The following is a 25,175-nucleotide window of genomic DNA, read 5'->3' as shown; positions in this document are numbered from 1 at the left end:
CCCAGGCCAGGCAGTGCAGGCTTCACTGTCAAACCCTGGCTGCCTCAGTTTCCTGCCCTTCTCCTCTCCTTATGCGATGGGAAGGGACAAACAGCCCATATGTGGGCAGGGATGCAGGACTAGTAGCTGACAACTTCCCAGGGTGTCCCACTGGGCCCCGGCGCTCTCTCAGCAGGCTGATGGCAGGTGATGTGGACTAAGCAGGGGAGACACTCACAGATGGCATCTATGTGCGGTGCCCAGGAGGAAACCAGAGGCACAGCTTGGGTGGCAGCAGAGCCAGCACCAGAACTCAGATTTCCTGACTCCTAGCTGGTTGTTCCTGCACCAGGCAAAGAGAAGAGGAGTGGAGGAGGAAGGCCTGGCTAATCCTTACCTGGGCATGACTAACGGCAGTCTCCTGGGGCTTCCCACCCTGCTTCCTTGCCCCTCTAGGGGAATGGCAGGTGCTGGCAGTCCAGGGGGACCTGGTGGGATGTTGGGACCTGGAGGGCTGAAGTGATGGGGTTGGTTGGGGATCTCACTCACTGGTGCCTCATAATCACCCAGGCCTTTGGAGTTGAGGTGGGAGAAGCTGGAGGGCCTGCCCCATACACATCTTAGGGGGCAGCAGGGTGGTGGAGGGGTCCCCTAGATGCCAGTGGTGACCCCACTGTCCTCCAGGCAGAGCAAGCAGGGCCCACACAGCACTTAGAATCAGGCCTTGAAAAAGACCAGGCTGAGCATGGGGACCCTGAAGGGCAGCCCAGGGCCTCTCTGGGGGCTGCTGGCTGTGCTCAAGAGGGGGCACCTGATGGGACCACGTCAGCTCCAGGAGAAGCACAGAATATACTTTTTAACTCTGACTTTGTTGCTGGGATCTTGAATGCTCCAGAGCACAGTGGGAGCTGCCTCTTTAGAGAAGTGGCTGCTGGGGGAGGAGGGAGGTGGGGCCTGGAGGTGGGTGGGCTCCAAGGCAGTGGCTCCTAGGGCGGGGGTATGCATTTGTGCCTTCCTGCAGCAAATGTTCATGGGCTAGAGGGCCTGGGGCCATGGGGACCAAACAGCCCGGTGCCTGTCCCCAGGCCACCTACAGTGGGGGGCAGAGGGGTAGAATGACAAATGCAAACAGGGAGCTGGGAGGGAGCCCCCTTTGGATGGATGAGGTGATCAGGGCAGGCTTCTCTGCGGAGGAAACCCAAAGGTTGAGTGGGGGGCAGCCAAGTCAGGGGTGAGGGCAGGTGGGGGGCTTGGTGGGAAGGGACCATGACCGACAGCTCCCACACAGTCCCCTCTCCACACCTGGCCTGACATGTCCTACTTGATCCTCACATAGTCCCATCACTGCTTTATGGACCACGCCGGAGGGTGGAGATCAGATGATCTCCAGTGTGCCCAAGGCCACTCATGGGGGTCAGGGAGCTGATTCTCAAATCCAGGAATATGCCTTGAAAGTCTGGGGCTCCCTTCTGCACTGTGCTTATAGATGTGGGATCCTTAGCTTTCTTGGGAGCATGGATTCCTTTGAGGATCTCGACGAAAAATCTGCACCTCTCCCAGAAAAATGCACCTCTACACAGGTTCACAGATGTCTGCATACAATTTCAGGGTTCTCGAACCCTGAAGGCCACCAAGGGACCCAAGTACATGAGCCTTACACAGCACAACCTAAATCGTCAATGGCAATGTCTCAGGAGTGTAGGACAGTGACTGCCTCTGTAAGACCATCAGCACAGCCATGGCCACACATGTTGTCTGGAGGATCAGGTGGCCTTTTTCTGTGGCTTTTGAGGTTGAGGCTGGGTACCCTTGTGGCTAATGCATAATGCCAGGATGGCCAATAAAGACACCATAAAAATTCCCTACCGTGTGCCTGACACTGGACAGATTTAATCTCCAGGTCTTCTGGGAACCCCGCAGAGGCAGGGGCTGTTTTCTCATTTTACTGATGGAAACTGAGGCTCAAGGAAGTGAAGGAATTTGTTTCAAGTTCCAGACAGTACCATGAACATGGGATTTGAAATCATGCAAGTCTGACATGCAAACCTTGGTTCTTTCCATTTTTCCCTTCTCACAGAGGGGGCTTTTCGCTTCCCGGAAGCTGGCAGGGAGTTCCTCTAAAGCGCAGATTGGAGTGGTCAGAAGGGAGCGAACTGACAGCACGAGGAAGGCTCAGCGCATGCCAGCTCCACTCACGGGAAATGACTCACTGCAGCCCTGCTGCTCTCGGGCTCCGGGGGACACATCCACATTTCCTGTGTCTCGGCTAGAGCCTTGGGCAGTGTGAGCTGGCAGGGCAGATCGCTGAAGGCGGCTAGAGATAGAAAACCACCCAGCTCTGCATCCTGAGACAAAGAAGCCTTTCCCTGGGCTCATATGATAGAGGTACGTTGCCTCTGGGCCTCAGTTTTGCCATCTGTAAAATAGGGTGAAGGTCAGACTAGATTGGGCATATTCAGTGTGGGATCCCCCTAATGACAGCATCAGCATCACCTGGGAAACTGCAAATTCTCCTTTATGACAGTGGCTCTCAAACTTTAATATGCATTGAAACCATCTGGAGGAGAGGAGCGTTTCCCACTTGAGAACCACACAGCGGGATCAGGGATGGGCGAACTATTGTCCACCGGCCAAATCTGGCCACGGCCTGCTTTTTATGGCCCATGAGCTAAGAATAGTTTTTTCCATTTTTCAGTAGTTGGGGAAAAAAATCAAAGAATATTTTGTGACATATACAAAGTATATGAAATTCAAATCTCAGTGTCCATAAATAAGGTTTCGTTGGCACACAGTCACTCTCAGTCATTTGCATATCGTCTACGGCTGCTTTTTCCGCTATGAAGACAGAGTGGAGGCGCTTGCTCTCCTGGTTTCATGCTGCTGCTCACGCCCTACACCTCACAGGGATGTGGTTAAACTCGGCTTTGCCTCTTGGCCTGCAGAGCCTAAAATATTTACTATCTGGCCCTTCATACAAGACATTTGCCGACCCTCATCTACAGAGAGAAGGGAAAGGAAGAGAACGGGAGGGGAGGGGAGGGGAAAGGAGGGGGAAGGGGAGAGAAGGGGTTTGTGCAAGAGCTGGGGTCCCTTCTGGGGAAAAAATGAGCTGTCAGGGGCTTTTGGAATCTGAGAGAGTCCTGCTCTGCGCTGGGCCAACATTTGGAATGTTTTGCACAGTTGCTTTGAGGGTGATCTGGAAGGCCCCTCTGACCAATAAAGACCTTCCCTCTTGCCTGTATGAAAACCTAACATTCCACTTCTAGAGCAGGGGCTCTTACCTGGGAAGCCGCCCATCCAGAGGCCAGGCTTCGGGGGTTCTAGGTAAGCTTTTAAGCATGCAGGTGTTTTCTGGGGAGAGTTTGGTGGCGCCAGTGACCTTCCCTACCCCTCCCAAATCCCAAGCACCCTTTTTGTTCCTTTGGGGCACACATTTTTCTCTCCCCACCCCTCCTTTCAAAATGTGAAAGTCCCCGGAAGGGGGGCACTGTGCACATACATCTTCCTACCTAGGAAAGGGGTGAGGTGATCTGATGGGACTAGGCAGGCTTTAGGAACGTCCAAGGAGTCTGAGGAGAGGTGGAGGGCGGCGGGGGCAGGGGGGCATTTAGAGAGAGGAAATGGGAAAGAGGGCCTCTTTCCCAGAGGGCTGCAGGACCCCCGAGCCCACACAATCTGTACTCATCCACTTCTCCGCATCAGCAAGAGGCATCCAAGACTCGCAGCCCACACGGCTACCCTCCCACCCTCACTGGTGGGCACTTCCACTCCCCAGGCCCCACGAGGCCTCCCGCCTGCAGCGTTAGCCAAGCAAGTCTCAACTCTGGCCCTGGGATTCCAGGTATTTTCCCAGCCAGCCGCACCTCATCTAATTGCTTTCCAGTCAGCTAATCCCTGGCCCACGCCCTCCACTCCAGCCAGGCAAGCCACCTCTGTGTGGCCAGCAGGAGCTTCTGAGACTTCCCATGGCATGCATCCAAGCCTGGGGCAGCCTCTCGCCTCCCCTTGCCCAAACCACATCCTCTTTGCCCTTCCCCACACCTCAAACTCTCCTCTGACTAACATTTCCAAAAAAAGTAGAGCTTGGTCCAGTCCAGACCAAAAGCAGCAGACTAATTCATTCCCTACCACCCCCGCCCCCCAGACTCATCACTTCCTGGCTATCAGGGAAGAACAATTAGCAAAAAGCGGAGCTGTACCTACTGTTCAATTTCTAGAGCTAATTGTTTTCAGCAGGGTTTTGGCCTTAATTAAAGGATAATTAATTACTGAATGTGTGTTTGCATTTCCACAAGTGTGTTTGCGTTTCCTAAGTCTGGCTTTTAACCCTGGGAAACCAGATTCAGCAAATACTTTCATGTTTCAATACTTCTGAGTAAGGGAGAAGGTCTTAGTTACAGAAATGGTAGTCGTGTGCAATCAAAGGGCAATGCAAGAATGAGCTAATTGTGCCTTCCACACAGTCGGCCACGATTTCTGTCGAGCTGCTGTGAGGAGAGGGTGGCAGCTGCCCAGCCCTGCCCAGCACTGCGTCTCTATCTGTGGATTCTCTTCTTATCCCTCTCATGCAACTGGCCACCCCTGCCACAGCCCTTCTCTTCCCTTTCTATGTGTTTCTTCTTTCCTACCTTTTCCCCCTCTTTAGCACTTTGGGAGGCTGAGGTGGGATTGCTTGAGCCCAGGAGTTTGAGACCAGCCTGGGCCACATGGCAAACCCCGTCTCTACTAAAAATACAAAAAATTAGCCGGGGGTGGTGGTGCACACCTGGAGTCCCAACTACTTGGGGGGCTGAGGTGGGATGATTGTTTGAGCCTGGGAGGTTGAGGCTGCAGTGAGTCCTGATTGTGCCACTGCATTCCAGCCTAGGTGACAAAGGGAGACCCTGTCTCAAAAAAAAAAAAAAAAAGAAGGACCACGTTTTCCAGACCCTGCAGGGAGCTCTCCAGCCAGGCAGCCCCCACACGCACACTGGCTGTGAGCTTGAGGTTTTAGTATTCATGGTGCCCCTTTGCTGCCTGGTGCTATAAGAGGCTATGAAAAGTACTTTTGAGACTTTGGGAATCCAGTTACTTTAGGGATCCAGAACTGCTCCAAAAGCCTGAGGATTCCAGAAGCTGCCTCCAGACCGCCTGGTCCAGCGTAATAGCCACAGGCCACATGTGGTCTTGGGCACTTCAAATGTGCCTGAGTCCAAATTGAGAGCTGCTTTCAGTGTAAACTACAGACTGGATTTCAAAGACTTCGTACCAAAAGAGAAGAACATAAAAAATATCTCATTGGTACTTTTTAATATTGATTACACGTTAAAATGGTGATTATTTGGATATATTAGACAGCATAAAATTAATTTCACCTGTTCCCTTTTCAGTTTTTTAAAATGTGGCTACTAGACCATGTAAAATTACACATGGCTCACGTTATATTGTTACTGGACATGTTGCTCCATAGGTGAATTCTGCCGTAATTGTCAAGGTTTCCGTCATCTTCAAGGTCTGTGACTGTGGGTGTCCTTTCCCACCCACTCCATTCTCCCACCCTTCGTGCCCCCTGCACATACTCCTAACTTCCTCTGTTCCTCATGGGAGGGGCAGTGAGGAGGGCCCTGCTGAGTGCTGTCACAGTGCACAGCAGGTGCCCAGCCCCCCACAACAATCCCTTCCCCATGGGCTCTTGGTCCAGGGAGCTTTGCTAGAAGCTCCTCCTGACTTCTCCTAAAGATTGTGGTTTGTGGGATTCTGACTTTGGACAGACTGAATCTCATATGAAGCTCAGTGGAGGGTTGTTGAGAGAAGGCCACTTAACCAAAGGCAGGGACAGAACAGAGGCAGCTTCGCAGGCTGAGAGCACTGTTTGCACTGGTTCACTCACAGTGTGGGCACAAATGCCCCTTTTGGGCTTGCTTGCTGGGGTGATGGGGGGTGTTTCTCTTCCCTTTCCCGTTCTGATCTCATCTCCAGGGACCACTACCAGCCAGCCCCACTCTGCTCACTCACATTGCCCCTTCAAGGGTTCTGGATTTATCTCCACTGAGAAATCATTCCAGATGAATTCTAGAAGGGCTGACTATTGTCTCTGGCTTTGCTCAGTCTAGGCACTCTATTTCCTTAATTCAGTCAATAAGTATCTACTGAGGACCTGCTATATACCAGGCACTATTCTAGGCACAGGGATACAGCTGTGAATAGACACGTTCCCTGCCTTGAGAGAGTTTCCATGCTAGTTGAGAGACAGAAAATAAGCGATTAACAAAGAAAACTCCAAGCCAGGCACTAGTAGGGCAATGAAGAGAAGGCAGTCAGGCTGGGGACAGTGGTGGGGGGACAGGCTGGGGCGTGGTCGGGGGGGTCTGAGAAACTGACGTCTGAGCAGAGCCCTGGACAGGCACCTAGAAGAAGGGCCTTCTCCCAGAGAGTGAACCAAGGTCCTGAGCCTTATTCTACTGTGTTCTTCCACATTTTTTCCCAGTAAGCAGCACTTCAGTTTATACAATATAAAATATGCTGTGAACTCATCCTTTTATTTCATGTCTTTGTTTTTCGGGGGTGGTGTGCCTCTCAGACAGTGAGCTACAGGGAAGGGAGGAAGTCAATTTATAATAAACAAATCTGGCCGGGCGCGGTGGCTCACACCTGTAATCCCAGCACCTTGGGAGACCAAGGTGGGCGGATCACCTGAGGTCAGGAGTTCGAGATCAGCCTGGCCAACATAGTGAAACCCCGTCTCTACTAAAAATACTAAAATTAGCTGGGCGTGGTGGCACACGCCTGTAATCCCAGCTACTCAGGAGGCTGAGGCAGGGGAATCCTCGACTCTGGCAGGCGGAGGTTGTAGTGAGCCAAGATCACATCACTGCACTCCAGCCTGGGTGACAGAGCGAGACACTGTCTCAAAACACAAACAAACAAACAAACAAAAATAATTAACACATCTACCCAAGGGCCAGAGAGGGTAAGCTGTGGGAGACTGTCTGCCTCCGAAACCCACCTTCTTCCCCCAGCATTCCCCTCCTCTTCCTGACTACAAGAGAAGGCTGATCCTGGAGGTTCTTTCTCAAAAGGCCTGGCCCAGCCCACACTCTGACCTACAGTTCAGTGCTGGCGGCAATGAGAGCAGAGCCATCAAGAAGGAACTGGAGCCTGGCTTGGTCTTGAGGTGGACAGAAGGGAGGAGAAAAGTTAGTTCCCTAAACATCATTCACATCTGAAGGCAAGAATGGCAGCAGGTGGATATCATCAATGCTAATTTGAGCTACAGGTCCTGAGAGCTGGAGTGGGTTGGAGAAAGATCCACACGGGTCCTGGAGAGCTGTGTGTGCTTTATTCACCCTCGGCTCTTAGTGCAGGGCACTGTTTGCTCCTCCTCTCCCCAGGAGACAGCAGCACTGTGAGGACAGGGATCCCAGCGTGCTTATGCCCAGGGCCTAGCAGTGGGTCCAGCACTCGGCACCCCAACTGCTAGATGGAGGGCACCTGTGCTGGAGCACGGAGGCTGGGCAAGGTGGGGGCCCACTCTGGGAGGCACGGAGGTGGGGGGCACTGCAGACGTCTGCAGAGTTGCCTGGATCCTCCCTTAAGGTGGGAAACAGGCAGGCTTATATTTTGACTTCTGAGTTACCTGGAGTAACTCATGGCCATTTTTTGCACCCCCAGTGCCCGGTTTATGATCTCTGAAATGTGTAAGTCACTGTCCCTCCCTCCCAACCAGTCCTCCCAACCAGACCTGCACTCAGAAAGTCCCCCAGCCTGGCTCCCCTAGTGTTTGCTGCCATCCGCCTGCTGGGAAACTGCTAAGGGAGGGTGAGGGTGTGTGAGCAGGAGGGCATCCTACTGTGTGATTTTAACCCCAAAGGATTACCCCAAAGGATGTAAAAATCTAGACGGATGCTTGTGCCTGTGTACATATATATCTTGTACCCACAACTCTGGCAAGGTACGATTCTATCCTCCCCAGTCCCGTCCATTAAACAGCTTAGAAAAAATAATCTGCACCCCCTCCCTCCTCCAAGCCTTCAGCAGCTGCCGGTCCCCTCCCACCTTCAGCTCAGCTCTGCAGATAGCAGGGGCCTCTTGAAGTTCAGACATTAATTACCCAGTCAGAAGATTTTTCAAAATTACAAGGCATGGCCCCAGGAGATAAGAGGGAGGAGGAGGAGCAGGCGGGGGAAGGAGATGGGAGGGCAAGCCGTCCAGGGCTGCGAAGGCGGGGCTGGGGGCTGGGAAGGTGCCCCTCCCCTGGGGAGAGTCCCCCTACTGCCCTCACTGCCCCCACTCGCCAGGCTTGTGCCCTCTGCAGGGAACGCAGAGAACAGGGATTTATAGCTCGTGCTGGGCCCATGCCCGAGGGTGTGTCCGTGGGGAGAGAAAGGGCTGGGGACAGGGATGTAGGATTTTTCTTGTTGTTCCTGAGCAGAAAAGTTTTGACATCACCATCTCTTACCTCCCTACCTAAGCCTTAAAGTAGAATTCCGGCTGGAAAATGGTTTTGTGAATTTAAATTGTTTTCAAGCAAGGGGAGATAGGCGAAATCATTCTCTCTCCCTAATTAGGAGGATGGATGGAGCTGAGGACTCCCCAGGAGGGAACTGGAAGGAAGATTTCACTGGGGGTCAGCAGGGCAGCTCAATCTATGAAAAAATGCCAAATAGTTGATGTTTATTAGGAAAAACTGCTCCCTGCTATATACCCTTCATAAGGCTAGTTAATTCCCCCGTGAGCACATGCATTCTGAATCTCTGTATTTTAGAGAAAATACCCAAAGCTTGCACCCACACCACCTTCCAAAACAGGATTAAAGAGATGTCCTCCTGAGCCATGTTGAGATTGGTTTAGAAATCTCTTGAGTTTTAAGACTGTTTAAAAACGGTTCTGGCTTGGAGACTGGTTTCCCTTTGGAAACCAGTGTCTGGTGGAAGCTGGTATTTTTATAACTCTAGGCTCTCTATCAGATCCTGTGTTACCATGGTTGCTAAGGGGAACACTGGCTTCAAATTTCACATTTCAGTTTGCAGAGTCTGGCTAAGGAAGCAGAACAGTCAAAGGGTGGGGGCTGGGGAGAGGGTCGGGAGTGGAGGTGGGGTGGGTGGGAGACTCCAGTTCTATCTTGAGGAGGTCAAGGATCCAGGCAGCTTCAGATGGGGCCGCTTCCGTGTGTTTATGTGTGTATGTTTGGGGCGTGGGGGTCTGGGTAGGTCGGCATCACCCCGCTGAGTTAACTTCACTGTGTGTGCTGAGCAGAAGAGGGGAACGAAAGCTCTGGAGGGGACAAAGCGGGTGGGAAGTTATTTCGGCGGAGGTTACAGGAATGGTCGCTTAAGCTGGGGTATTCATAGCAGCAGCTGCTGGCCCTGCAGGGACTCCGATGCTAAGCCAGTGCCCAGGGGCTGGGTACCTGCCCTAGGAAGGCTACATTCTCAGAGGAACATTCCAGGCGGGGTCTGTGCTTAAGATTAGGGCTGGAATAAACTGTTCATGGAGAAAGGTTCTCCTGATTTTTCAAGCTGCATTCTAGCCCTTCACTTCCTGCTAAGTCTTTTTGTTTGACCGTTACAGTCAGAACAAATTTAAAGGCAATCAGGACCTGGGGAGTTGCTCTCTGCCGGGATGCCCTTTGAGGTGGCTCTCCTGCCTCCTCGCCTCTTCCTCCATCTGGGCTCCCACCTTCCCTCTCCTGCCCACGCTTTATTTGGAGCACTGCACTCCTCCGGGCACTGAGTTACCCATGGGCTCCTCTGGCTAGAGACTGCTCCAGATTTAGTTGACTTTGTTATCTCAGCACATTTCTAGCAAGCAATGTGTCCAGGAGACTTTCCAGTTTAATAAGGAAGTAGCATTTTTCTCATTGTTTGTTGAATGAATAAAGAAATGCTCCTTTGTTCCTTCCATGGTGTTGCTTTGTGGCTTAAAACCTTTCAAAGGTTCTTGGAGTCATCTTGCATTCACTAGAACACCTCTGGTGAGAGCTGGAGCTGGCCATGGCTCGCTCATCGGGCCCTCTCTTTACCACCCAGATGGGCCATGCTTATTCTGGCCCCCACGCCTTGGCTCAAAGGCTCCTTCCTGGAGGCTTTCCCCATTTCAGCCATGCCTGTCCACAATCCACTTTCTCTTAAGCCCCAGCTCCCCTGCCCTTTGTCCCCGGCGGCTCCCCACCTCCTTCCCCATTCCATTTCCCCACATTCATCCATCCAGCTCACAATCCATCATAAGTGTTCATGGCTGCTTAATTTCAGGAGGATTGCAAGCTCTTTGCTGAAGGATCACAACTTATATCCCTCCTTCTGGTACTACTAGGAAACTTCGCAGTTCAATAAGAAGCATTGTCTCAAACTAAATCATTGCTTGTTGAATGAGCACAGACTCCGGGCAACATGCAGCTGGGGTTCCATGACAGATGAGACCTAGCCTGTCCCCAGGTAGCAACGAAAGACTGAAATGATTTAAAAGCAACCAAGAAAGGGTCACAAGGCATTAATACAGCCACCTGGCAAAGAGCATATCTGGAGACAGATGTTGACAGCCCCGTGTGGACATTAGTTCTATAGGATGTTGTAAGAGGAATGAATCCAGGCAGGGTGAGGAGGCGGTGGGAAGTGAGCCCGGCCCTGAAGGTGGGCAAGAGCCAGGCAAGAAGAGGAGAAAGATTGTTCTCATGGTGGGAGGAATGCAAGGCCACCTATGGAAATACAAGTGGAGCAGTTTGGCTGGAGAAAGGGGTTGTGTTTGCTTATGGAGGCCTCGGATGCCCCGTTGGGAGAATGGACCTCACTTTCTGGGGCTAACTGTGTTGCGATTTTTTTTCTCTTGAGCCATGCCTGGAACACGGTTTGTATTCAACAGCAACACACAAACTGACAGTTCCCTGCAAGGCTGTCATATGCCACTTGCTTTACAGAAACACCTCGCTTATTTTAAGCCTGAAAACAAAGCCACAGGGTGAGGAGTATTCTCATTCCTATGCTACAGATAAGAAAATTGAGGTTTCAAAAGACGGAAGAATGAGGTTAAAGTCCCACAGCTAGTAAGTGGCACAGCTGGGATTCAAACTCAGGTCTCTCTGGCTCCTAAGGCTGTGCCCCTCACCCAAGGGTTTTTGGCTGGTCAGTGGATGCTCACTGAATGCACCTACGATGCTGAGACTATGTTCCTTAACCTTGGCCGGACATTAGAATCATTTGGAAAGCTTACATATCCCTGCCGAGCAAACCCCATTTTCAGGAAGTTTGGTTTAATTGGTTGTAGAAGGGGTCTGAGAGTTTGTAATGTAGTAAAAGCTTCTCAAGTTGCAGGGCTGAAGATAATTCCCCATGGATCCAGCCAGCAAATCTCTGCTCCCCATCAGAGTTCATTGTTACCCCTGGGGAACAGACTATCTTGGTCACTTCTGGCCAAAGTGGGTCCTGCCCTGGCCTCTGCTGGGTAGCCGAATGCCCTGCTCTTGGGAAAGGAGGAATGGTCCGCCTGGAAAGGTGCCTCTGAAGAATGTGTTGCTTGACTCTGTGAAATAGCAGAGGCTCTCCACCCACACCCGCTTCATCTCAGCCTTTTCCGAGGTCAGATTTCCCCTGGAGCCAAAACAATGTGAGCAATTGAATGCACACTCACGCAAAAAGTTTAAAAAGTGGCTCTCTCATTGTTGCACAGAGCAATTTCATTTCCTGAGAAGCCTGACTTGCTGGCCTCTGTGTTCTCCTCCCTGGCCTGTGCCTGCCCACCTCCTCTAGGAGCCCAGCCAGTTGTGTCCCTTGGGGGCACCCCCTCAGAGACACCCCTCAGAGGCATCTGCCCTCTCCCTGCCCTTCCTTTGGAAAGGGCAGGGAGGGGCAGATGGGATTTCTGGGGCCTGGAGGGGAGGAGAGCCAGGGGGCAACCAGAGGGAGAGGTTGGTGGGGATCAGGAGGTGGGTACAGAGAGATGGGAGCTTCCTGGCAGAAAGCACCCTGCCTTCCTCCTTTACTCCACTCCTGACCTCTGGCTATGGCTGCTGGACTCCAAAGAGACAGGAGGGTTGGAATTACGGGTAGGGATGAGCTGGGGGGATTGGATGGAGAGAAGAAAGGTGGGATGTTCAGGGGAGAGAGAGGATGAGAGGAAGTGGAGGAAAACAGGCACATGGAACTTTGTTGAAAATTCCCCTGCTTGGCTGGGTGCAGTGGCTCACACCTGTAATCTCAGTACTTTGGGAGGCCGAGGTGGCCGGATCACCTGAGGTCAGGAGTTTGAGACCAGCCTGGCCAACATGGCGAAACCCCGTCTCTACCAAAAATACAAAAAATTAGCTGGGCGTGGTGGTGGACGTCTGTAATCCCAGCTCTTTGAGAGGCTGAGGCAGAAGAATCGCTTGAACCCGGGAGGTGAAGATTGCAGTGGGCAGAGATTGCACCACTGCACTCCAGCCTGGGCGACAAGAGTGAAACTCTTGTCTCAGAAAAAAACAAAAAACAAAACAAAAAAAAAAAAAAAGGAGAGAAAAGAAAATTCCCCTGCCAGAGAAATTTTCAACAAAGGACTTTAAGTAAGGGGCTCAGAGAGAGGCATTCAATGATAACCCAGAAGAGCCTCACAACAACACCATGGGATCACAGAGGCACGGAGAGGCGGAGGAGGTGGAGAGCATTGTAGGGTCAGGGAATGAAGGCTCTAGACAAGCCAGACCCACAACGTGGCAGGTTGGCTCAGAGATACCAGCTGATGGGGAGATGACACCCTTTGCTCAGGCCATAAACAATAATTGCACCCCTCCTGTGTGTGCAGCCCTCATAGTCACAGTTAGGCTGAGGACCGGGGCAGGAGAAAGAGGTCCTTAGAATGCTATTATAAAATGCTCATGGGATGTTTTTCCATTTGTTTGTGTCTTTTTTCATGTCTTAAAATAATATGTTATAGTTTTCAGTGTACAAGTTTTTTACTTCTTTGGTTGACTCTATTCCTAAGTATTTCTTTTGGATGCAATTGTAAGATTGTTTTCCTAATTTCCTCTTCAGATAGTGCACAGAAATAGAAAGGATTTTTGTATGTTGATTATGTTTTTTGCAAATTTACTGAATTCATTTATTAGTTCTAGCAGTTTGTGTGTGTGTGTGTGTGTGTGTGTGTGGAGTCTTTAGGATTTTCTATATATAAGATCATGTCATCTACAAACAGAGACAATTTTATGTCTTCCTTTCAGATTTGGATGCTTTTTATTTCCTTTTCTTGTCTAATTGTTCTGGCTAGGATTTCCAGTACTATGTTGAATAGGAGTGGTAAGAGTGGGGATCCTTGTGTTATTCCTGATCTTTGATTAGAAGATTTAATATTGTGAAAATGTTCACACTATTCAAAGCAATCTGCAGATTCAATGCAATCCCTATCAAAATCCCAGGGGCATTTTAAAAACAGAAATATAGAAAATAATTCTAAGATTCACTTGGAAATATAAAAGAGCCCAAATAGCCAAAGCAATCTTGAGTGAAGAAGAACAAAGCTTGAGGCAATCACACTTCCTAATTTCAAAATGTATCCCAAAGCTACAGCAATCAAAACAGTATGGTACTGGTATGAAAACAGGCATATAGACCAATGAAACAAAATAGAGAGTCGAAAAATAAATCCACACCTTTACAGTCGACTGATCTTCAACAAAGGTGCCAAGAACACACAATGGGGAAAAGACAGTCTCTTCAATAAACGGTCTTGGGAAGACTGGATATCCACACGAAGAAGAAATTATACTCTTATTTCATACCATATACAAAAATCAACTCAAAATGGATTGAAGACTTAAATATAAGACCTGAAACTGTAAAACTACTAGAAGAAAACATAAAGAAAAAGCATCTTGATGTTGGTCTGGACACTTTTTTTTTTTTGGATATGACTCCAAAAGCACAGGCAACAAAAGCAAAAATAGACAAGTAGGATTGCATCAAACTAAAATGCTTCTGCACAGCAAAGGAAATAATCAGCAGAGAGAAAGACAAAGTATGGAACAGGAGAAAATATTTGCAAACCATACATCTGATAAAGAGTTAATGTCCAAAATATGTAAGGAACTCCTAAAACTCAATGGCAAAAAACCTAATAACTCAATTTAAAACTAGTCTAAGAATTGGAATAGACCTTTCTCCAAAGAAGACATGGAAAATGGCCAGCAGGTAGATGAAAAGATGCTCAATGTCATTAATCATCAGGGAAATGCAAATTAATTAAAGCCACAATGAGATATCACCTCATACCTGTTAGAATGGCTGTGAGCAAAAAAACAAAAGACAAACTGGTAAGGATGGAGAGAAATTAGAACCCTTGTACACTGTTGGTAGAAATGCAAAATGGTGCATCTGCTGTGGAAAACAAAATGGAGGGTCCTCAAAAACTTAAAAATAGAGCTGCCATATGATCCAGCAATCCCGCTTCTGAGTATTTATCCAAAAGAGCTGAAATCAGGATTTTGAAGAGATATTAGCACTCTCATGTTCATTGCAGCTCTATTCACAATAAGCCAAGACATGGAAACAACCCAAATGTCCATCAGCAGATAAATGGATAAAACAATGTGTGTGTGTGTGTGCTGGGGGTGGGGGTGGGGAGATGAAGAGTGGTTGGGTAATGGGTACAAACATACAGTTAGATGGAATCAGCTCTAATGTTTGATAGCACAGTAGGGTGACTATGGTTAACAACAATGCATTATATATTTCAAAATAGCTAGAAGAGAGGACTTGAAATGTCCCTAAGACATAGAAATGATAAATACTCGAGGTGATGGATATCCTAAATTCCCTGACCTGATCATTACACATGCTATGCATGTAACAAAATATCACATGTACCCCATAAATATGTACAAATATTAACCTCCAAGAAAAAAATTTTAAAGTGGTATATACATACGATGGAATACTGTTCAGCCTTTACAAAGAAGGAAACTGCAATATACAACAACATGGATGAACTCTGATGACATTACTAAATGAAATAAGCCAGTCACAGAAGAACAAATACTGCATAATTCCATTTACATGAGGTATCTAAAATAGTCAAATTCAAAGAAGCAATGAATAGTGGTTGCCAGAGGCTAGGGGGAAGTGCAGATGGGGAGTCGCTAATCAATGGGTGAAAGTTTCAGTTATGCAAGATGCATATGTTCTGGAGATCTGCACAACATTATGGCTATGGATACAATACTGTACTTTATCCTTAGAAACCTGTGAAGAGGGTAGATCCATATTCAGTATCCTTACCACAGTAAAACTAAAAATAGAAATTCAAAAATATTTAAAAAATAAAAAAGAGCTTGCTAAGCAAATATGAGTTGTAAATAGCAGAGCAAGGAGACTCCTGCAGCTACAGATGACCAATAATCTTCTTCAATCACTTTGAAAACCACCTTGGCAGAAACTATTTGTTCTTAAACAAGAAAAGCACACATTGAAAATTATTCTTTTTCATCTCTGGAAGAAGGATCTCTGATTGGCATGTTAGTTGGGGCAAAAATGGAATCAATTCCACCAAGGTCTACCGGGATCCTACCGTATAGGTGCTGAGTTATGCACCAAGAAAACAAACAGAGTAGCCCCTGCTCTGCCTGCAAGGCAGTGAAATGGGGTGGTCAGATCTGGATTCCAGGATTGATTCTACCACTTGGTGGCTGTGTGGCCCTGAGCAAGTTGCCTGACCTCTCTGCTCTCCTCTGAAAAATGGGGATGATAATCTTCAAAGTGCTGTCTGAGTTAAAAGAGAAAAGAACACACGAGGCACTCGAATGAGATGGAGGCGTCCATGCAGTGAGATGTGCTGCTACCGTTACTGAACACTACTACAAGGCAACGTGAAGAGGCTGGGGTGAGGATGGAGCAGTAAGGACAGAGGACACTTCCAGGTCCCTTAGGAGGAAGCTGTTGGTGTGCTGAGGGGGTGCTACACAGAAAAGGTGACTTTAAACTGGGCCTAGGAAGAAGTGTCAGGGACAGGAAGACAGAGAGGCAGAGATGACTCCAAAGTTTCAAGCTTGAGTAACTTAAAGAATGGTTAATTTGATGAGGTCAGAGTGTGAAAGGATGTCCCCAGGGACTCCCAGAGAGCTGGGTGTCCTCCAGGCTGAGGCGCCTGGGGACTAAGCACATGCTTGATCTAAAGGAGCGTGGGGACCGAGTAAGCTTGGACCTCAGAATGAAGGGGGCCTCTGTGAGCACAAGGACCCCCAGACGGGCTGGATGGTGAGGACTTTGCATCTATCCCTTAGGTTTGTCCTCACCCTCAGCAAGACCCTTCACTCAGAGATGGCCTGTGGGTTTGTGTTTTACTCAGAAGCAGCAAGGAAAGCACTGCAGGGGAGCCCCGGGGGTACAGACGCAGGGGATGGAGTGAGTGACTTGACTGCGGAAAGGCCATGGCGTGGGTTCTGGGGCTGCTACCTGGCTGCAGGGAGGCAGGCAGCATGGGTGGGGGCCTGCATGAGAGCTGCACTGAGCAGGGGGTCTTGGGGTGCAGTTCTGACCACATCCTTTTGGAGGGTCCTGAGGTATGACCTGGGACAGGTGTAGTGGGCAGCTGGAAATGTGGGCCTGCGGGTGGTTCTGGGAGTTGGGGGGATCTCAGGGCAAAGTGGGTGCTGTGGATTTGGGGTCAGACATCTACATGGCCCCAGGGGGAAAGCCTAAGCTTTTCCAGCATGGAGGGGGCTGCAGCTGTGCCTTTGGCTCTGGAAACTTCCATAAGCTGGCTCAACCTGCTTTAGGGATGTAGGTCAAGCCTGCTTATGAGGCAGCAAATGGCTTGAAGAATTCAGGGGTCCCTACGGAGCTGCGAAAGGCAACAGGCTGTTCACAAGGATTGATAAGATCCGTAGGGCACCCCTTTAAGTCCCCATCTTTTCTTATGGCCCAGTTTTAGGGAAGCCAAGATTTCTCCTGGAAAGAGCCCTACCTGGAGTTCAGGAGCTCCAGACCAGCTCTGGCATGGACCAGCTGTTTGTCCCTGGGCAGGACACTCAGCCCAAGTAGCCCTTTAAGATTAGGCATGTGCTCAGCCCCTAGGCCCCATCAGCCTAGATGACAACTAGCTCTCTGCCAGATGCCATACCCCGGGCACTTCCTTCCATCCTCTGGCCTCGTTGTCCCTAGTGCACTTAGCTGTCTCTCCATGCCTTGCCACCCTCCCTGCACCTTGCAGAGAAAGCAGCATGAGCACCATTTACAGATGAGGAAGCCAAAGCTCAAAGCAGGTAAATGCTTCCCAACGTGGTGCAGTTGATGAACAACAGAGCCAGGATGTGAACCCTGCTGCAGCCCGGCCCTAGCTAGCTTGGTACCTGGGGCTCTGCCCTCTTCTTTTACAAATTGGAGAAGGCCATAGGTGATTTATTTATTCTTCAAGTTTACCATGAGCATTGGATGGGTCTGTGTTTGTCAAACTGGCCCGAAAATTTGAATGCATCCAACAAGTGTGCGTTAGGCGTGGCTCTTTGTTCTTGTCTGCACACATCTCCTGGCACCTCCGGATCTCACACCGGAATATTTGCACTACCTCAGGCGGTGTTAAAATTGTCCCAGCAGCCAGGGCCGGCGCTCGGCTACAGCCTTGCCTCCCTCTCGGAGGAGCAGGTGACGACAACACCAGGAGGTGTCCAGATCACGCAGAGGGAACGTGTTGGGGCAATTCAGGTCACCGCCCTAGAACAGTGCTGCTCCCTGTCTCGAGGTGGGTTGTCCAGGGCACAGGGCAATGCAGGCAAGGATGGGAGGACCCAAGAGGCCATGCAGGCCCGCTCCTAGCCTCCATGTCATTCCAAAGCGTGCAAAAAGCAGAGCTGCCTGCCCTCCTGGAGCTGCATTCTGAGCTCAAGGCACTTTGAGAGTGAAACAAAGTCAGGAGAGGCCATTGTCTGAATCTGTGAAACAAATCTGATTTCAAGTGCATTTGTTAAGAAATGTGGTTTGGGTACATGGAGTGGCAGAGGCTCACGGGTTTACAAAACACCCGAGAGAGAACTGTGTGCTCTGTGCTAGTCTGGAATGAGCATGCTATTGTTCTATAAACGGATGCTTCAAAAACACTCATAAATACACTCCCTCCCTTCTCTTAAATTGCTCTATTATTGTCTTTCTTTCAAAAACACAAAGATGCCCCTTGACCCCACAGCTCTCCTTCCCTGCTGCCATTCACAGAAAAACTTCTCGAAAGACGTGTCCACACTCCTGTCCTCACCTCCACTGACACCCAGGCCCGTGACCTACTTGTTGCCAAACCCAGGACACTTTTCTGTCCTGGTCCTTTGATTCTCAGGAGGCTGTTCCTCCTTGTGTCCTGGTAGCCCCTGCAGAGGCCTGCCGGTGGTGGGAGGGTACAACATGGGGGAGGCGTCCAGGTCCCAGTGAAGGGCTGCTGTGAGGGTTCTTACACGCCCCCTTCCTCTCCCTCTCCATCTATACTCTCTTCCTGCGTGGTTCCATTTGGTCCCCAGCTTTGAGCACCAGGTGCATATCGATACTTCACAGAACCCTCTATCCCCTACCTCCATGCGTGACCTCTTCAGAATCTCTAGACCCTTCCACCCGGCCAACCTCCGGGCAGTTCCCTAGGGACAGCTAACAGGCGACTCAAACATAACTGACTCTTGCTTTTCATCCCCATTCTATTTCTCATCCAGTATCCTCCATCTCAGAAAATGGGGCCACCAGGCTGGTAAACTGGGAGCCCATGTCCCCTCCTCCCTTCCCTCCAACTCACATTACCGAGTCCTGCTCGCTCTAACTCAGAAATACAACTAGAGCCTAAACGTGCTCTTCGCCCTCACTCCGAGGCTGTCTTCCAAGCCACCAACCTCTTGCTGCGCAGCCTAAGCAGCCCCACTCGGCTTCCAGCTTCCACTTTTGCCCCCTTTCAATTCTCTCCCCTGACAGCAGCCAGAGGGGTGTAGAAAGTGAGTTATAATATCTGGCAGTGCAAGCACCTGCTGAATTCCTGCTTCTCAAAAGTTCCTTGGTCATTCTTGTTTCTTTCTTTTTCAGATGAAATTTAGAAGAAAATATGTTTTCATAGAATAAATAATCCAGTGGCAAACCAGTCCAATCCAATTCCAAGACTGCTCATTGAGACAACACTTACCATAGGCCTCCCCTCTGCAGCCAGTGCTCCCGATTGGGAATGACTGAAGCCTCAGTTCACAACACCCCACGGGGGAAGGGGGTGCTGGTTCCCTTTATATAAACCCAACGAAGAAAGACCTGGCTTTGGGGAGCAGAAGTGACTGCTGTTGCACATCTCTTTGCTGAAGGATGGGCCCCTTTCTTTTTTTTTTTTTTGGAGACCAAGTCTCGCTCTGTTGCCCAGGCTGGAGTGCAGTGGTGCGATCTCAGCTCACTGCAGTCTCCGCCTCCCAGGTTCAAGCAATTCTCCTGCCTCAGCCTCCCAAGTAGCTGGGATTACAGGCACCCACCACCACGCCTGGTTAATTTTTGCATTTTTAGTAGAGATGGGGTTTCATCGTGTTAGCCAGGATGGTCTCGATCTCCTTACCTCAGGTGATCCACCTGCCTCGGCCTCCCAAAGTGCTGGGATTACAGGTGTGAGCCACCGTGCCTGGCCTGGATGGGTCCCTTTCTAAGTGAGCCTACCCTCACAGCTTTGTCCCGGTTATCTGAGATGCATTCCAGACCTGGTGCTGTCTGGCTGTGCAGGGGGCACAGGCGGCAGGTCTCTTACCTCCCTGAGGCAGGTGTAGATGGGGCACACGAGCACACGGAAGGGCTCGCCTGTGCTGCTGCGCATGGTGCCGAAGACCTCGCACAGGAAGGTGATGAAGCCCAGCCAGCGCTCCACGTCCTGCTGCTGCAGCTCCTCGCGCACCGTGAAGTCCTTCTGTGGAGGCATGAGAGACCGCGTCAGCCTCCCGGGGCTGGGGAGGGGCCTGGGTGCCACCCTGCTGTGCAGAGCATCTGTTGTCTTGGGGCTGCTCCTGGGCAGCAGGCAAACCCCGTGTTTTCAATGAGGATGGGGGTGCGTGATTGCACTCTCTGTGGCTGGGACCACCCTGACCTGGGGCCATAACACCTCTTCTTCAGGTGTCCCCAGGTTGGGGACACAGCTTCCTTGCCTCTAGGCATTGCCCAGACCAGCTGGTCATCCTCCTTCACTGACAGCAATGCTGATGTGGGAGGATAAGGTAGAACGGGAGGTGACACCCTCCCCAGACTCAGCACTTTCCCACTTCACTCCCTGTGGCTAAACCATCTCCCTTTGCTAACCCCCAAGTCATGCCCTCTGCGTGGTGGACTGGGGGTAACCAGAACACTGCCCACCCACACATCATCAGCAGTGGCAACAGAGGACCATGTGGGCTAGCGCCCCAGCACTGGGCTACACAGCTACAGCCCGTCCCTCGAGGGGCCTAGGCATGCATTCATTCATTCATTCATTCATTCATCCTCCTTAAAAATATTATTGCCCCATTGTGTGACAGGCTCTGTACTAGGAGCTAAGATAAGACATATTCATTCATCACTGTGATACAAGAGAAGAAAGTATAAAAAACCAAGGAGCTGGGTTCCATGGGATGGTCGCTAGGGAAGGTTTTGGGGATGGGGCCATGAAATACCACAGTCATACCAGTGCTCAACAGAAAGGTTAATATAGCTAAGGTGTGGAGACCACACAGGAGGCCACTGCAAGCATCCAGGCAGGATGAAATTAAAACCTCAATGCTCTGAGAGCTGAAAGATAAGAATCTGGGGTAGCTTAAATAATATTCAGAAAGATATTTCCCCTACCTCTTGTCTTTGGTTTTGGCCATATGTCTTGCTTTGGCCAATAGAATGAGGCAGGAGTGATGGTGTGCCAATTCTGATGTGAGGCGTTAAATATTTATGTTGACTTTCATGTTTCTTCTGTCATCCTAAGAAGACTCTCTCTGGGCTAGCCTGATGGTCCCAGGGAGAAGATGGGCAACATATGTGACAGGGCCTCACCTAAGTCTAGCCTAGGTCAGGTGACCCCCAACCAACCTGCACACACGTCATCTAAATGCACGTTTACTGCTGCGTGCCACTGAGATTTTTATGGTTGTTTGTTCAGCCTCAATAGCTGACCAATACAGGAGTGACACAAGAGACATTGTGAAGGTCAATAGTACTTGCTAAGTGGTGGGTTGTAAGGGTTGATGGAAAGGGGAGACTCCAAGATGACGCCAAGATTCTTGGTCTGGGTGACTGTGTCACCACCAAAATAGAACATGGGAAGACAGGTTGTAGAATGTGACTCAGAGCATTCCCACAGCCCAGTCCCCCACACCACTGCTGACTTCAGCCAAGCATCCTTGGCACCAGAATCTCAGCATCTCCAGAGATGGAAGGCCCTCAGAGATGACTTGGTTAACATCTGTCCCTTGTGAGTGATGAAGGTGCAATCTAGAGGGTGGGCCTTGGTCTCCTCAGGTGGCAGGTCAGGGGCTGGCTGAGAAGCCCTGCAGTGCCAATTTTGGATGAGCCTAGGCCACAGCTTATAATGACCTGAGTTTCATCAGTTACAAAAAAGTATATACTTGTGTGTGTATCTATAACTATTTTGATATCTATATTTATATGTAAAACAGTAACAGCAGCAGCTGCTATTTGTGAGCCAGACACTGAGCCAAGGATATTAATTGTGGTATTTTACATAGTTATCACAATGGTCCTATAAGGCAGGTCCTATTACTGCCCCATTTTATAGATGGAGAATCTGAGGATAGAGAAGTTGTGTAACTTGCCCATGACTATGAGCCAATGGCAGGGCTGGGATTCAAACTGACGTCAGCCTGCTCTGGAGACCAAACATTTTTTCTCCTTATGGTGTTTTTTATTTTTCAAAAAATGTTTTTGTGTATATTTAAGGTATACAACATGATGCAATGGGATACATATAGGCAGTAAAAAGGTTACTATAGTGAAGCAAACAACATATCCATCATCTCACAGTTACCCATTTTTGTTTTGTTTGTTTTTGTGGCAAGAGCAGCTCTTATGGTGTTTTTAAATTGGAAAGTAGTGCATCAGAGCCCACGCTTAGTCACTCTCCAAGTCTGTACTTTCCACGAAGCCATTTGTCCACACGGTCCCTTATAAGTGCAGCCATGCCTGCAGACCTCATGGGCCTCATATTGACCCCTCAGGCCTCCTGCCTCCCCACTCCTTTCTCACTGAATTGTCCACCTGGGTATGATTGTAGAGTTCTGCTGTTTATCTTTCACCCAGGGTGAAAAGGGACCACAAGAGACTCCAGGGACCCCGCAAGTAGTGCGTGCCCAGCATCTTTGACAGCTTTGTCTCTTCTCCCTAGTCCAGAGCCTGGAGCAGGCAGTGTTCACAGGGGGTCCTAGCTGTTCAGGGTCTTTGTGAATGAATGAATTACATTGCCTGCCACCCCAGGGCCTGCCAAGGACCCTGCACTACTGGGCTTGAAGTCATACATCTTTTGGTGGTTTCATTCTCATGAACCTTTGTTTATCCCACAATATTCTTATGTGATCTGAGCAAGAGTGGGCATTACCATTCTCATTTTAAAATGGGGACAACTAAGGCACAAAGATATTAAAAGACATGATTAAGGCCACACAGTACTAGAACTTGAATGAAAACTTAAGCCCCTTCTCTGCTCTGGGTTAAATGCTCTTGCCCTGGTTGTACATTGGAGTCACCTGGAGGAACTCTGAGGCTGCTGATGTTGGGACCCCACCCCGGAAAGTCTTGTGTAACTGGTCAGGGTGGGGCTCAGACACTGGTAATTTTTGACAGCTCCCCAGCTGATTCTAACGTGCAACCATGGCTCTGAACCACAACTCTAGGCCTTTATCAAGTGCTAACTCGGGTGTTAAAATCGTGCCCCTCTATCAACCCCCAGCTTGTCATTTCCTTATATTCCCTAAAAATACCCATGAAGACACACATCAAAGAACAAAGTCCCACAGCAACACTGAGAAGGAAGATAACAGTTCCCCAGCAGACTCCTCCCAGACTCAGGAGGTGACATCATTAACTAAAGTGCTGTCACCAACAAATTCTGGTTGCCCAGGGGACCCAGAAGACCAAAGACAGGGGGTAGCTTGAGGCTTCAGCCCCTTCCTCTATCTGTCTCTGGCTGGTAGACAGTATCTGTCAGTACTAGCAAAGCCCTGTGCCTGTGTATTAAGGCAGCTCCCATCTGCACCACCCTTATTCCAGGCCTTGGAGATTCAGAGCAGTGCAGGGGCAGGAGGAGACTGGGTGAAATGCTGTGTCCTTTAAGGGATGGTGCTCTCAGGCAAAGCCCTCTGGGGCAGGAAAAAACTTGGAGGCAGTGTGTATAAGGAACTGAAGTTTTAAAAAATAGATTGCATCTGATCAAAGAACTAGCTCTTGACTCAGTTTCTTCCTGATCATCCATGGCATCAGGAGAGCATTCTGTTTTGGGCTAGCAAAGGTTACTAGGAGATTGAATGCCTGCTAAATATTGGAAATTGGATTTGAGATGAGCTCATGAAGCCACCCTCCAGCTTTAGGTCTGAGAGGGAGACTCTGCCTAAGCAGACACCAAGCTAGTCCAAGGCTGATGCACACAGCAAACACAAAAGACCAGACAGGGGTGATCTCATTCAGGATTGAGGGAGGTGCAGAGCAATATGGCATCTACACAAAAATCCTGCCTGGCAGAATAAAGGAGCAGTGTCGTGAAAACTTAATGGAAATGTGTAACTCTGAACATATTAATGACAATCAACCAGATATAAATAAAATGAAAAACTCAAGTGCAAAACATGTGGGCTTGTATGTAAGGAGAATGACAATATAGATTCTATGACGTGTGAATAGGCATTCGAAGGAAGGGATTGTGATTAGCTAAGCAACTCTCAGGCTGAAATGAAGTGTGAGACAGGAACTGGGATTAGGAGAGAGCCAATGGAAACTAGAAATCCAACAGCAAAATCAAAATGAATTGGAGGCAGTAAAGGATAGAATGGATAATGCAGAAAAAGTAATGCAGAAGATAAACTTGGAAACCACCTAGAGAGCAGAATAGATAAATAGACCAGAAAGCTGAATACAAAGATAAATAGACTAGAAACAAAAAGAAAAACGATAGAGAAGATAGAGAGTGGACATCTAGTCTGTGAATTAGAGAAGTTTTCAAAAAGCATACCAGAATACACAGAACAAAGAGAGCAGAGAAATAAACTTTCTCACTGAAAATAAATAATACTAAAAATGAGTTGACTCTTTGGGTAAAAAGTGTTCACAGTGTTCCGGAAGTCCCTTGCCCTGCCCCAGTTTTACTTAGCGGAATAATTTTCTTTTCTTTTTTCATTTTTTTTTTTTTTGAGACAGGGTCTCGCTTTGTTGCCCAGGCTGCAGTGCAGTGGCGCGATTAAGGCTCACTGCAGCCTCGACCTCTTAGGCTCAAGTGATCCTTCCACCTCAGCTTCCTGAGTAGCTGGGACTACAGGCATATAACACTATGCCTGGCTAACTTTTAAATTTTTTTGTAGAGACAAGGTCTATGTTGCCCCCGCTGAATTTTCTTTTTTAGTTTCGCAGAAAAAGAAAAATTTAAAAACAGCTACGAAGGAACAAAAGACAGTCTTCTTACAAAGGAAGAAAAATCTGGTTGGCCTTATACTTCTTTATTTGAGGTTAAAAATTCAGAGACATGAAGGCAACGTCTTCATGAGTTTGAAGGGAAAAGAACAAACCTGCCTATGAGTGAAAGCAAGAGAAAGATCTTACATAAGTAAGTTCTAAAACAAATCACTCCTACATGTTTATCTTAAAAAATTCAATGCTGCAGTTGCTATGAAAAATAGTATGGCCAGCCGGGCGCGGTGGCTCACACCTATAATCCCAGCACTTTGGGAGGCCAAGGCAGGTCGATCACTTGAGGTCAGGAGTTCGAGACCAGCCCGAGCAACATGGTGAAACCCCGCCTCTACTAAAAATATAAAAAATTAGCCAGGTGTGGTGGTGGGTGCCTGTAATCCAAGCTACTCGGGAGGCTGAGGCAGGAGAACTGCTTGATCCCGGGAGGCGGAGGTGGCAGTGAGCTGAGATCATGCCACTGCACCCCAGCCTGGGGGACAGAGTGAGACTCCATCTCAAAAAACAAAATAGTATGGTGATTCTTCGAAAAATCAAAAACAGAATTACTATATGATCCAGCAATTCCACTTCTGGGTATATATCCAAAGGAAATGAAATCAGGATTTCAAAGAGATG

General features: G+C 49.1%; 1 protein-coding gene across 26 annotated transcripts in view; it reads right to left on the bottom strand.

Annotated features, from left to right (window-relative positions):
- The window catches only part of CTIF (cap binding complex dependent translation initiation factor), a 328,445-nt gene that overhangs the window by 26,016 nt on the left and 277,254 nt on the right, over window positions 1–25,175 (bottom strand). For all 26 annotated transcript variants that reach the window (XR_010151927.1, XR_010151928.1, XR_010151929.1 and 23 more), the window contains one exon: window positions 19,660–19,815. Coding sequence is in view for 12 of the 26 variants with exons in the window: in XM_063795662.1 (XP_063651732.1) it covers window positions 19,660–19,815 (156 nt within the window). In the remaining 14 variants the exon portion in view is untranslated. The remainder of the gene's footprint in view (window positions 1–19,659; window positions 19,816–25,175) is intronic.

This window comes from Pan troglodytes, chromosome 17 (assembly GCF_028858775.2).
Source record: "Pan troglodytes isolate AG18354 chromosome 17, NHGRI_mPanTro3-v2.0_pri, whole genome shotgun sequence".
Taxonomy (NCBI): Eukaryota; Metazoa; Chordata; class Mammalia; order Primates; family Hominidae; genus Pan; species Pan troglodytes.
This window is presented reverse-complemented; position numbering and strand designations above follow the sequence as displayed.